This window comes from Protopterus annectens, chromosome 2.part0, assembly GCF_019279795.1.
Source record: "Protopterus annectens isolate FY-2018-M chromosome 2.part0, PAN1.0, whole genome shotgun sequence".
NCBI lineage: Eukaryota > Metazoa > Chordata > Ceratodontiformes > Protopteridae > Protopterus > Protopterus annectens.
The window spans coordinates 1,720,995,521-1,721,009,801 of record NC_056728.1 but is presented as its reverse complement, the minus strand read 5'-3'; the positions used below and the strand labels follow the sequence as shown (position 1 = coordinate 1,721,009,801).

General features: G+C 42.5%; 1 protein-coding gene across 1 annotated transcript in view; it reads right to left on the bottom strand.

Annotated features, from left to right (window-relative positions):
* LOC122792877 (zinc finger and BTB domain-containing protein 40-like) overlaps positions 1-14,281 on the bottom strand; it is a 1,459,166-nt gene that overhangs the window by 1,090,655 nt on the left and 354,230 nt on the right. The window contains exon 5 of the mRNA XM_044060435.1: positions 4,973-5,100. Within this exon, the coding sequence (XP_043916370.1) occupies positions 4,973-5,100 (128 nt within the window). The remainder of the gene's footprint in view (positions 1-4,972; positions 5,101-14,281) is intronic.

The following is a 14,281-nucleotide window of genomic DNA, read 5'->3' as shown; positions in this document are numbered from 1 at the left end:
CCCCTCTGAGGCAGCCCTGGTGGAATGGGATCTGATCCCCTTGGGCACAGGTTTACCATGGTGCAAGTAGCAGAAACGAATGCAACGGCTTATCCATTTAGAAATAGTTTGCTTTGATATAGCCTTCCCCTCTGATCTGCAGCAAATGCTACCAGTAGTTGCTCAGACTTTCTTAGAGATTTTGTCCTGTTTAAGTAGAATCTTAGTTGTCTGTGTACATCCAATGAATGCAGAACCCCCCCCCCCCTGTTCTGCAGATCTGGGAAAAAAGTTGGCAAGTGAATGGTCTGGTTAAGAGCCACACTGGATACCACCTTAGGCATAAAAGAAGGATTGATCCTGAGGGCCACCTTGTCCTGGTAAAAAATAATGAAAGGCTCCACTGCCATGAGAGCCTGTTGTTCTGAAACCCTTCTAGCTGAAGTGACTGCCAAAAGAAAAGCTGTCTTCCAAGAAAGAAATTTTATATCCGCAGTAGCTGCTGGTTCAAATGGAGGCAAGGTGAGTTTTTCCAGCACAAAATTGAGGTCCCATGCAGGAGTTGGCGCTCTCCTGGGAGGCCTTAAATTTCTGGCCCCTCTGAGATACTGTTTTAGCAGTGGATGAGAAAAGAGGGGAGGCTCTGTGTTGTAATGAGCCGAGATGGCAGAGGCATGGCTTTTTATTGAAGAAAAAGATAGGACCTTGTCAAGCATCTCAGTTAAGTATTGTAAAATCTGAGGAATGTTGGACTTTGCTGTGTCTATTCCTTGGGCTTGGTTCCAAGCACAGAATCTCTTCCACTTATCAGCATAAGATTTTCTAATACTAGGCCTTCTGGCTTCCAAAATGACATCCATCACAGGCTTACTGAGAGATGTGGTTTGAATAATTAGTTGATTAGCCATGCTGCAAGATTCAGAGTTTGGAGCCGAGTGTGCAGAATTTGACAGTTCTGCTGTGACAATAGATGAGGTGTTTGAGGCAAGTACTAAGGAGGAAGGTGTGACATATTCCTTAGAAGCGGGTACCAGTGTTGGTGAGGCCAGTCCGGAGCAATTTGAATCATTTTTGTTTTTTTCCTGTCTGACTTTTAGTAGGACCTTGGAGAGTAGAGGCAGATGGGGAAAGGCATAGACGGATAGGTTTTTCCAGCTGAAGGATAGAGCATCCACTTTCCATGCTTTTTTTGTGATGAGTTTTTGTGCAGAATTTGTCCAACTGATAGTTTTGGGGGGAGGCAAACAGATCTATGTCTGGGCTTCCCTATTTCTGTGTTAACATGCTGAAGATTTGTGGATCCAGTTTCCACTCGTGCGGGTCCATAAGATTTCTGCTTAGGTCGTCTGCCAGAGTATTTTGTTTTCCTGGCAGGAATTGAGCTTGAAGGTGTATTTGGTAAGTCATGGCTGTGTTCCACAAGGCCATGGCTAGTCTGCAAAGGGGGTAGGAATGGGTACCCCCCTGCTTGTTTATGTATCACATAACTGTGGTGTTGTCTGTCTTTATCAGTAGTTGTCCTGGATGAAGTAAGTCCTTGAAGGCTTTCAGAGCATTCTGAACAGCGAGCATTTCTTCCTGGTTGATATGTAGATGCATTTGGTTTGGGCTCCATTTGCCCTGGGTCCCCCAAGCATAGTCTGATGCGTCTGTAGTACGGGTTTGGGAGGCAGGGGGTAGAGTGAATGACAGTCCCTTGTTTTGGTGACATGTCTCTGCCCACTAAAGAAACTCCTGTTGTAGGCACGGAATGAGAAGAATCATTGTTTCCAGGCTGTGACAATGTTGACTCCATAAACATTTTAGGTACCACTGAAGTTTCATCATATGCAGTCTCGCATATGGAATTAGTAGAATGCAGGATGCCACGAACCCCAAAGCCTGCAGAATTTGTCTTGCAGATAACTGGGTTTTTGTTGCCATTTGTTTGAAGTATGTTGTCAATTGCATCTGTTTGTCTGGTGTGAGGTAAGCCATCTGGGCAGTTGTTTTCAAGCTTGCACCCAGGAATTTAATTATTTGAGAAGGTACCAGCTGTGATTTCTTTTCGTTTATGGTGTACCCTAGGCACTGCTAGAAGCCTTTTTACAAATGCCAGATGTTGAAGAAGAGGGTCCTTGTCCTCTGCCGGAATGAGACAATCGTCCAGATAAGGATAAATTTGAATGTTTCTTTGCATGCAGAATGCAATTACTGGTGGCAGACACTTTGTAAAGACCCTGGGCACAGTAGATAAGCCAAAGGGCAGTGCAGAGAATTGGTAATGCAAAAAACCTGCTTTAAAGCGGACGTATCTTCTGCAAGATTCCCTTATTGGGATATGCAGGTATGCCTCTTTTAAGTCTAGAGTTGCTAACCAGGCATTCTTGCCTAGCATAGGCAGTAGCTGTTGTAAAGTCAGCATTTTGAATTTTGGAATGTCCAGGAACATGTTCAGAATCGATAAGTCCAGTATTGGACACCATGATTTGTCTTTTCTGGGTACCAGGAAAAGTCTTGAATAAAATCCGTGTCCTTTCTCCTTTTCTGGCACCGGTTGAATAGCCCTCATATCCATGAGGGACATGACTTGTTTCTGGGCCTCTGCCCACTGGTTTTGTGGCAGATCTGGACATCCGTTTGGAATTGACAAAGTATGGAAATGAAATCTGTACCCCTGGGATACTATGTTTAATACCCACTTCATGAAGTGCTAGTTTTCCCCCCAAGGGGGCTGCCAAAAGATAAGTGTTTGGAGATGGTAGAGGAAAGCCATTGATACTGCTTACTGTAGGGTTGTGCTTTGTTACCTCCAGATTTGGAGGTGGATGCACCCCATTGCTTTGACCTGTAAGATCCCTGTGATTGATATCTGGAGCCTTTTGAGCGCCTGGGTTTTCCCTGAGTGTCTCTGTTGGACACAGGAAAGGACCAATTCTTAGTAGGCCAGTGTCTACTGAACCTGGGTGGCTGCACTTGCAAGAAATCTTTTACAGTTTGCATAGATTTAGCTTTGTCTTCCATTTTCTTTAAAACCTCTTCTGCCTTATTACCAAACAGACTATCATGCTGTAAAGGGGCATCCAACAATTTAGCTTCAACATGATCAAGCAGATTTTGCTCCTTGAGCCAGGCATGCCTTCTTATTACAGATCCAGTTACGGCGGCCCTGCAAGAGGCCTCCAAGGAAACAAAACCACATTGCAAAGTATGCTTTCCAACCTGTTCTGCTGAATGCAATAAATCCTGTAACTCTTTATTTTCCACACAATAAGAAATCAACATCATTTTCTGTTTCAGTAAGCCCATAACATGCTGTTAAAGCCCTGATTGCCAGGGTTGCAGACATATAAACCTTCTTACCCCATCTATACAGCGCCCTGGAATCACTATCAGAAGGGGTACGATTTTTGGCAGTAGAAGCCTTAACACCCTTGGGACTCTGAGAAATAGTCTCAGGATCAGCAGCAGGATTTTTGAAAATAAATTTGTGGGAATCAGGAACCCTGTAATATCTGTCTGGCTTACTGGGAGCCGGAGGCAGGGAATCAGGAGCCATGCTTGATTCTGAGAACATATCATCAACAATGTTTAATACTGGAGGTATTGCCAAAGGCCTATGCTGAGGAAGAAGGAAATCTCTAATCCTCTTTTTTGATTCAGAGAAGTCCTGACTCTCCCAGTAAAAATGTTCCCTTAAAGTATGCAAGGTCTCTCCAAAAGAGTAATCCTCAGGAGGAGATGCAGATGGGATGGATTCCTCTGCATTAGAATCCTCATAAGGTGGAATAGAAAATTCCTGATCAGAAGTGGAATCAGAAGAAATGGAAACCTGATCTGAAGATTCATAATCAGTGCCTTGCCTAGGCCTCTTAGCCGGGGGGGGGGGGGGGGGTTGGGAACCCCTGATCAAGGTAATTAAATCCTCAGCCATTTTGATAATTTGTTTTTTAGGCATAGGGGCCTGAGCACGTGGCTCATGCGTCATTTTTTTAGACATAGAAGTTGTTTTTGACCTTGTTTTTGTTGATGGCGTCGGGGTAATATAAAAATGTTGAGGCCTGAAAACACCCTCAAAAGCCAGTGCCTGCTCAGCGGCTCCGGACCCATCCAAGGGAGAGACATCCACAGGTTCAATACTTTGCGAATCTCTCGGCATACCGGACTCTGAATGGGTCTCGGTAGAGGCCTGCGACTCAAAAGTAGCGGGTATCAGGGACTACGAAAGCACCTCACTGAGTACCGACAAACCGGCGACTGACTTAAGAGAAGCTTCATCGTCGGTTTTGGACCTCGACAATCTGTTTGCGTTTTTTGTGAACTCCGGTAGTCGGACTGCTAACCGACGACATTTCAGGGTAGTTAAATCTTGAACCAAAATATTTAGAAGCAAAAATATACAGACGCTTAATACTGCGTTGGTTAAATTTAGCACAAAACCGACAGCAAGGCACGTTGTGATCAGGACCTAGGCAAGGAATACAGTACAAATGAAAATCCTTATGAGGTATTTGCTTCCCACAAGTAATGCAATTATTAACTTTTACTGACATTGGTAAGGAGCAAGGAAAAGTTTCCCCAACGGGGTACTTAGCTTTAGTATGAAGACTTCGGTTCTGAAACTCGAAAACAAAAATTTCAGGAATCAGCCGACCGGCACTTGCAAACTGCTTCTGCTTCGGGCACCGCGCGGCAAGAAAGACTGATTAAAATGGCGTCGGCTGCATGTTTTATACCCCTGACGACCTGAGGTCATGGAAGAAGAGACAGCAACCGACGCAGGACCCAAGACTTTGTTATTCAGGGCAACTTGCCAGCAGATTACCCAAATGTAATGACTGAAACAGTAAAACACGAAGAACATCGGATCCCTACACTTTATGATGCATTAAGAGATGCAAATTACTAGTGTACTTCTGTCAAATTCATACAAAATTTAGTAAAAAATGGCTCATTAGAAATAATAACTAACAAAAACTACCTGAAAACATATAAAAAGTCACAATGTGCACACCTGTTTTTCAGAGTCAGTCACTTCTTGATTTTCTTCTGCTTTTTCAAGGAAGGAACACGAGCTGCCAATAGCTTCACTGACATCTTGCTTAATGGAGAAATCTGGCTCCCTTCTAATTACTTCTCCATCTGCAGAAAATCAATCAAAGGCATATTAAAGTACAAAGAAGAGCCACAATGCATTTATGTCGAAACAGCAAATACAGAATCAGTGACAGCAACAAAGCGCTTATAAGAGTACAGCTAACTTCTCAATTTTCCACTCCACAAGATAACTGAAAAGCCTAATTAAATAACTTGCTTTCTTGGACCCAAAACAAACACATTGTGTCTGTTACATTTACTCTTAGCAAAAGAATGCTCTGTGTACCAACTACTCATGTTGTGATAAAATACCTCATACTTCTTCTGTCACTCATTCAACTTCCAGATTATGTACTTGTACATATAATGCATTTTTTTACTGAAATATGATATCCTCACCAGTTCTGCTTCTTTCCCTAATGTACTCAAAACGTTCTGCTATGCTTTCCCCTAGCATATCCCAAAAAGGGCTAGAGAACAGCCAAGTATTAAGTATCTCCAAGTCAAATTTGCAAATCATCAGATAAGACACCTGGAAATGTACAGTCTGTTAAATGCTAAATGACTGACGAAAAATTTCAGCAAATTTAAAACATTTTCCTTGATGCCACGCCACCTTGTGCAATGATGTATTAAGTGAGGGGAATAAAGGGTGTGAAGCACTCTGCATAGGCGTGAAATCCCTCCCCCCAAACAATCTCACACACACACACACACACACACACACACACACACACACACACACACACTTCAAGCAAGGCTGCCAAGAAAGTTTTTCATTATATCATTTCCTATTAAACTATGTTATCAACTGGAACTTGAGGGATCAGACATAACCATTCAGTAGAACTCAAAACTGCTGCTCAGTTTATGATACAAAATCAAAAAATCTACAGACACTGAAGTGTGCTATAACAATGCAGAAGAGGTTCTTGGGAAGTTAGCAAAAGACAGCACCATGCTTAACTTCCTATAAACATTTCAATCACCCCATACACACAAATAAAATGAGAAGCTTTCAAAATCTTTACCTTGTACATGGAAACGGGGAAGAGTCATATATCTACTGAGGAACACTGCACTAAAATAGTGGCAGCTCCAAATACGCTTCCACCAGTTAAGACTGAATGTGGTATATACAAAGAGAGAAATCTAATGAGAGAAATTGGAGAAGGGGTGAAAAGAAGAGGTATCTACATTTGAGAATACTATATCGGAAAAGTGGGTGATGGGTGGACTGTAGCCTGCACAGAAGGTCCCATGAAATGGGCAGAAAGCCTTTAAAAGTGCAGCTGTGTAACAAGTTACCATAACAGTAGATGTCCTACTGATCACTGCTGCATTACTTTAATAGCCATGAATGCAAGGTAGCCTGTCTGGCTGGCATACCAAAGCCAAAACATTCCTGACACATCACACATCTGATGTATGACATCAGCCCACATGCGGACGGATACATAATTGGATGTATGAGTATAAGATCCTCAGACGAGATTCTGGAGGAGCCCGAGTACAAATAACACAAAAGTGGTTGTGCTATGAAATGGAGGAAAGGAACTGTTCTCTCTCACTCCATAAAGGTACAGAGAGACCACCAAAAAGAGATTAAATGATTGGAGGGGTTAGAGAGGGAATGCAATACAGCAACAGTGATCAGTAGGACATCTACTGTTATGGTCAGGTTTTTACATAACTGTACTACATCCTTCCTTAAATCACAGTTGAAGTTTTCCAATATGATGGGTGATTCCCAAAACTACAGATTGTTACAGGTGGATGGGCTGGAAAGAGTGGATCTGTCTACCAATCCTAAAAGGACAGATTTACTAAAGGAAGTTAGATAGTTGGAAAGCACATCTACTCTATAGTTTCTAGTAAAGGTGTAAACTGATGACTAAGTGGCTGCCTCCAGAAAAGATCTGGAGAGTGTTCCTTGGAAGAAGGCTACATATGACGCTAACACCGGATACTATATACTTAACACCGAATGCTTGATAAGAGACCTTGGGACCCACGTGGACAGTAGTCTCTCCTTTGATAGTCACATCGCCACAGTAGTCAGGAAGTCCTTCTACGTGGCACACCTCATCATAAAAAGGTTCTCATCCAGGAAAAAAGAGGTAATTGTTCCCCTCGACTCGTCACTCATTAGACCCATTATAGAGTACAATACCCCTTTTGGAATGTACCTCACAAGACATCTACAGCAGCTGGAAAGGCCACAGAAGTACCTCACAAAGAGGATTACTGGCCTCAAACAAATGCTCTACACTGACCACCTCAAAAAACTCCAGCTTTACTCTGTAGCATATCGCCTACTCCGAGGTGATCTCTACCTAACATATAAAGCTATGTCAAACCCAGAGCTGTTAGACATGCTACACCTAAAGAAATCCCAATCCCTCCAAGCTACATGCTCTAGGAAACTAAACCTTGTCACCACAATAAACAGGACACGCTGGAGGGATAGATTACTGTCCCAGAGACTTCCTATACTCTGGAACAAGCTACCCATCTATGTCAAGCAAAGTTCTTCATTAGTACTCTTCAAGAAAAATCTTGATGAGTGGATGGGAAATAGGAAATACACCCCGGGGATCACTTCTGTGTCTCTGCTGGACAGTGGCACAAGAAAATAACTTTCTTGGGTGGCGTAAGCTATGGTACCTTGCTGGCTAGGCTTACGTAGGCCCTTGGGCCGACAGCCTAGTACCTACCTATGTAAAGACTGCTCTGATGGAATGAGCCCTCATTGCTGAGGACAGATATTTGCCATGCAAGGAGTGACAGAAGGAGACGGTCTTAGAAATCCAGTTAGAGATGGCCTGTTTGGAAACAGGCTTGTCCAACTTAACCACCTGGAAGGAGACAAAAAGCTGGTCACTTTTGCTGAAAGCTTTTATCCTGTCCAAGTGGAATCTTAACTGTATGTGTACATCTAAGGAATGAAGAAGTCTTTCCCCTTGCTTTGTGGGTTAAGAAAGAAGGTAGGTAAATGGATGGTCTAGTAGAGAGACAGTTCAATTACTATTTTTGGCATAAAAGAGGGGGTTAGCCCTTAAGGAGACCCCATCCTTATGGAAGATGAGGAAGGGGGAAATATCCATAATGGCCAGAAGCCCTGAAACTCTTCTGGCAGAAGGGAGAGAGAAACACAGAACTGTTTTCAAGGTACAGAATTTCAAGGAGGTCTTGGTTGCTGGTGCAAAAGATAGTAAAATTAAGTTTTTCCAACAGGAATAGAGCTTTCTCCAGAGGGAAAAACAGCTGTTACTAAGAGAGTGTTCAGTATGTAATCCAAGAATACCAGATCCTGGCAGATGATCAGAAAAGACTTCTTGAGGATGAGAATGAGGCCTAGGAAAAGCTTGTCACCAGTACCTCACACAAGTTATACGGGAGTACCTAAAATGCAAAAATGGACAATGAAACCAGAGATGGGGCTTAGAGTTGCCACTTGGGGCAATTTCTTATGGAAACATCTAATTTTGCAAAACAGACCACCTGTGGTCAGTGGAAAGGACTGGACTTCACTTTGTTGCCAAAATAAAAGCTCACCTGTACAGAATTGGAAATCTTTTGATTGTTCCATATCACATTAAAGTGTTTCAAATAAAAACTTCAGTTGTGTAAGTAAACTTACCATAACAGTAGATGTTCAAATGATTACTGCTACTGTAGCCTTAGCTATATGGGTTACATCCTGACAAGGACATAACAGCCAGTCAGCTTTCAAAACTTCAGGGCACCTTCCATGTGCTCAAACCGTCAGACAACTCGAGCTGAACTGACTAAAAGACCAGCTTCAGTGCCAAGCCCTTTACAGCATTCCTGCCAACAGAAAGAGGGAGGCTGAGCCCTGAAGGGCAAGTCTAGGAACAACAAAAAATAAATGTCCACACCTTGACTCAAAACAAAAAAAAATCAAGTGGGTTGGGGGAGTGGCTACTGCAGCAATGATCATTCAAATATCGACTGTTACAGTAAGTTTACTTACACAGCTGTACTATGTTCTTCATTTTGATCACTGCTGCAGTAGCCTTAGTTGTATGGGTAGATTACTCTAGTTTACTTCATTTGGGAGGTGGAAGGAGAAGAGTCCAGCTGCCCCTGGAGACTGGCCTTAGCAAATCAAGACCTGAACATAGTACAGGAATAAAGCTTATAGTGCTTTATAAAAGTATGTACAGAGGACCAAGTAGCAGCTTCTAGAATCCAACCCTTTCCAAAAGGCTATAGATGAAGTCAAGGTCTTAGTACAGTGGACCTTAACCCTGTATGGAATAGTTTTATTATGGTGAGAACAAAAGGTAAGAGCCTTAAACAACCATTTGAAAATAGACTGTTTTGACACAGGTTGTCCCTTCTTTTTACCTTCACAAGAAATGAACAACTGATCCAAAGATCTGAATGATTTAGTACCAGAGTTGTCTATGGACATCCAAGGTTTGGAGTATCTATTCTCCCTCGTTTTTATGTTTAGGAAAGACAACAGGGAGGTGGACAGTTTGATTAAAACTAAACTTGGATACTACTCTAGGCATAAAAGAAGGATCATTTCTCCAAGAAACCCCTGCACCTGTTGAATATGAGACAGTGTTGACTCATCATAAAATCTTGCAACTCAAACACTCTTCTTGCAGAGGTCTGAGTTTTCCATGTTAAGAACCTCAAGTCAGCCACATTAGCTGGTTCAAACAGAGCAACTGTTGGCTTCTCTAACACAAAATTAAGATCCCAAGGAGGGGCTACCGGTTTACTTGGAGTCCTCTAGTACAAAAAACCCTTTTAAAAGCAGTTTGCCATGTGAATACATTGAAAGAGGTTGATCCATGGGCAGACATACTGAAACAGTTGATAAATCAACCTTGATACAAAAATAAAAAGGCCATATGACAGTAATTCACACAAGCATTGTAAAATTAGATTACAACTAGCCCTGAATGGGTGTGGGTTATGGTGTTGGCACCAACTAGAAAACATTTTCCATTTCCTGACTTAAGACCGTATCACCCAGGCAGTCAATTAAAGCTGATTTATATTGGGATGTATCAAACACCCTGTTCTCGTGTGAACAGATCCATTCTGTGGGGACATTTGTAGTAATTGCCCCTGGCCATTTTCAAAAGAAAGGAGAACCATGGTTGCCTGAGCCAGAATGGAGTCATCACAACAATCTTGGGGGATTCCTTCTGAAACTTCAGAAGTATCCTGGATATTAGTGGAAAGGGTGAAAAAGCATACAGGAACAAAGGGGAAAAAAAACATCCGTCTTCAAGGATTTCTTGTATGGAGTCCTAGAAAAGAAGCTTGCCAATTGATTGATCAGAGAGGAGGCAAACAGGTCTACCTAAGGGGCTCCCCACAGATGGACCACATCCTGGAAGACCTCCTGATCTAATTTCCATTTGCAAAGGTCTGCCCTGATCTTCCTCAGCATGTCTGCCACTCAGTTTTGCTCTGAGGTAATGTAGGAGACATGTAGAGTGAAAATGTGCTGTACAGCTCTTTCCCAAACTAAAATGACTAGCTTGCAAAGGGGGTACAACCTGGTTCCCCACTTGTTTGTTGATGTACCACATGACTGTGGTATTGTTTGTAATAACCTGAAGAGGTCCATGGGACCAAACATGATCCATACAGTTGACAGCCTTTATCAGGGCAAACATCTCAGATATTTACGGGTTTGTGGCTGTCCTTGGGAGTTCCACAGAACCTGCACATTTATCCTTCCCGAAACTGCTCCCCAAGCAATGAAGTCTATAGTGAGTGACTGCTTTGGAATATGGAGGAAGAAGGGGAGACCTGGATTTAAGGATATCTGTTATCTCCACCAAATGATTTCCCTAACGTCAAACCCAGGCACTGGGATTTGAAAAGACAAAGAATGTTGGCGTTGGGATCAAAGAGACTTCAGACACCACTGCATATTTCTCATGTGGAGTCTTGCCAGGGGTATCATGAGAATCATAATAGCTATGAAACACAAAATCCTGAGGTATTCCCTCGCAGTGACTGAAGTTTGAGTGGAAAACCTTAGAAACAGATCTAGATCTTTGAAAAGAGGTGTCTAGTTGACATCTCAGGAACACAATCTTTTGTCAAGGAGTCAAGACTTTTGAATGTTCTCTTGAAATCTCAGCTTGTGTAAGAGCTCTCTCATACAAGACAAAAAAAGAGAGAGAGAGAGAGAGAAAGAGACACTCCTGACAATACTCTGCAAAGATAAGTCATATAAACGTGGACAAATATAAATACCCAGCTACAACATACTGTGAACACTCTTGCTGCAGTGGATAGTCCTGGAAGTAGTATCAGAGTAATTCACACATTGTAAACAATGACTAGTGACCTGTAAAACACAAGAAACTAATGTATTTAAAGCAGATTTTTTTTCTTCACAAGAAAAAATTGCAAACAGAATATTCCTCATGCATTCTTTAACATATGAGCCTGGTATACTTTTTACCCAAACTTATCAATAATTTTTCCATCCATCCTTATCAGAAAGAGTAGGATTGGAATTCAACAAAAGTTATGTACTTACCATAACAACAGATTTGTGTTGCCTGCTTCCATCTTTCATCAATGTATTGGTGTCTTCACATCAGACTTCGGCCACTCTAGCTAGCCTTTGGATCCAAAGTTCAGGTTCCTCCTCTTACCCATTATCCTCTGCTGTCCTCAACACTGCCTCAGATCAAGTTTGCCTGTAAATCCATAATGGATAAGATCCTATACATAAAAACAAAACAGATTTCTTGCAAAGAATATGCGTATACTATGCTCTGGAGCTGGAAAAGCATGTGAATGCATCCATGAGCAGAAAGACCATACAGTTGTACCAGAAACCAACAAACCTAACCCCCCAAAATGATGGAAGGGAGGAGGAGGGTGGGAAGATTTTATGGTTAGTACACAGACTTCATATCTGATGTTGTCTCTTCCATCTGTTCTTCAAAGCATGGGACACAGTCCCCAGCTAATGAGTTCTTAGGGTGTTCTCATGGAAGGATTTTCCAGAGGACAGCTGGACCAATGGCAGCTCCATCTCTGGAGGGAAAATCCAATTTGTAATAAGAAGTGAAAGCAGGAACACTGGACCAAATGGCAGTGGTGCAATTATCAACAGAGACTCTTCAGAAAAAGGAGGTAGAAGCAGACACAGATCTAGCTGAATGAGCTTTAACGGGTTGGGCAAAGTCAGGCCCTTTTCCTTGTATACATGTACAAGATGCAGTCAGACAACCATCTAAATAAAGTCATTTGAGAGACTCCTTGTCCCAGTTCGGCTTTTTAGAATGTCACAAACAGCTGATCAGACTTTCTAATGTTCTTGGTACAGTGGAGATAAAAATGAAGCTGACAATGCATGTCCAGCAGTTGTAGGATGTACCCCCTTTGTTGGTAAAAACTGGGGAAGAAAACAGATAGACTGATAGATTGGTTTACTGAACCCTCAGTAAATTCTTTAGGAATGATAAATGGATAATCCTTGGTAAATTCTTTAGGAATGAAAAATTGATTTGGCTGCAAAGCTACCCTATCCTTACTGAAAACAAGGTAAGTGGGTTTGGAAGACAGAGCCTGTAGTTCCAATACTCTCTAGGCTGAGGTGATTATCACCAAAAACAAGGTTTTCTGGCCAGAAATTATTTGTCCACCTTGACTGCAGGTTCAAATGGAAGTTTACTAACAGCTTGTAGCATCATAGTAATGTCCCAAGGAGGGTTGGGATCCTTATGGGAGGGCCTTAGAAGGAGCATGCCCCTTAAGAAAGGTTTGGATAATCTAACAGAGGTGATGGACGATTGTTCTTTCCCATTGCTCTTCCCCATTGTGGAGATTTGAAAGAGCAGCTAGTTGAACTTTTACAGTAGAATAACTGGCCCTACCATGAAAAAGGGAAGCCAGAAGTCTGATACAGCTGAAATAAGAGACAAATAAGGGGTCCAGATTCCATTGAGACACCCAAATAGAAAACCTTTTCCATTTGCTTGGCAGCTGATGTTTGGAATGAAGAATGAGGATTACTGGAGAAGAAAGCTTGGACTGACTAGCCACCGCTGGAGGTGGACAAATCAAGCGGTTAACTTGATGGCTTGAATGCCCAGATAAGGCATTCTGGACGGATGAGAGAGAAAATCTGGACTAGGGTCCAGTGCCAAGGGGTGTACTAAAGGAGGCTGGAGGAAGGGAAATCACACTTGTAGAGGCCAGAATGGAGCAATAAGGATGGCTGTGATCTTCCTCTCCAATACTTTCTGTAAAAGGTTTGGAATGAGAAGGGTAGGAGTAAAAGCATACAATAGTCTGTGGGGCCAAATGTAGGTCAAAGAATCCCTCGATCACCCTCCCTTCCTGGGATATTTGGGAAAATTACCTACTGCATTTCATGTTGTGAGGAGAAGCAAAGAGATCACAGCAAGGTAGACTCCAGTGGCAAATAAATCTGTTTTGCCACCATCAGACTGAGTGACCACTCATAAGATAGAAATTTATTTATGCTCAACATCTCTGAGAAAACAATGGTATCTACCCAGAATGTGCATTTCTATCACCCAATGTCACACACTCATCACTTCTTGACATACGTAGGGAGCCCTGAAAGGCCTGCAATGGTAGGAAGACTGTCCTCATCTCCAGAACACTGATGTTAAGACTGGCCTCAAGGTGGGACCACATGCCTTGAACAGTCATTCCCTTGTAGTTCCCTGTCCCTACACCAGCTGGATGGTGTCTGTGGTCACTGTGGCCTTCAGAAAGGGAGGGAGAAATGGATAGGCCTTGGAGATTTCCAGGATCTTGAGCCACCAGTGTTTACGTACCTTGCAAATGTCTGTTAGTCATATTCAAAAATTCATGGGTTGTTGCCTGAAAGACCATTGTACTGAAAGTGTCTACTGTAGAACCATAATGTGGTTCCTGGCTAGGAGAACCAAGGTAAAGTACAGTTATGTACACTTACCATAAATGTAGATGTTCGAGTGTATTCACTGTTGCAGTCATCACACTTGGGTTATCCTGCCAAGGGTAGCCCTCAGTCGGCCCGAATACCACAGGCTTAGCACTTCTGCGACAGTTGCTGTCGCTTCAAGACTGATGTCAGGTCGCCAGGGGTATAAAAACAGACAGTCGACGCCATTACATCAGTTTTTCTTGACCCAAATGTCAGGAGCCCTCAAATAGGGAGCCAAGTTATGGTGGAAAAACACCACCAGTAAAA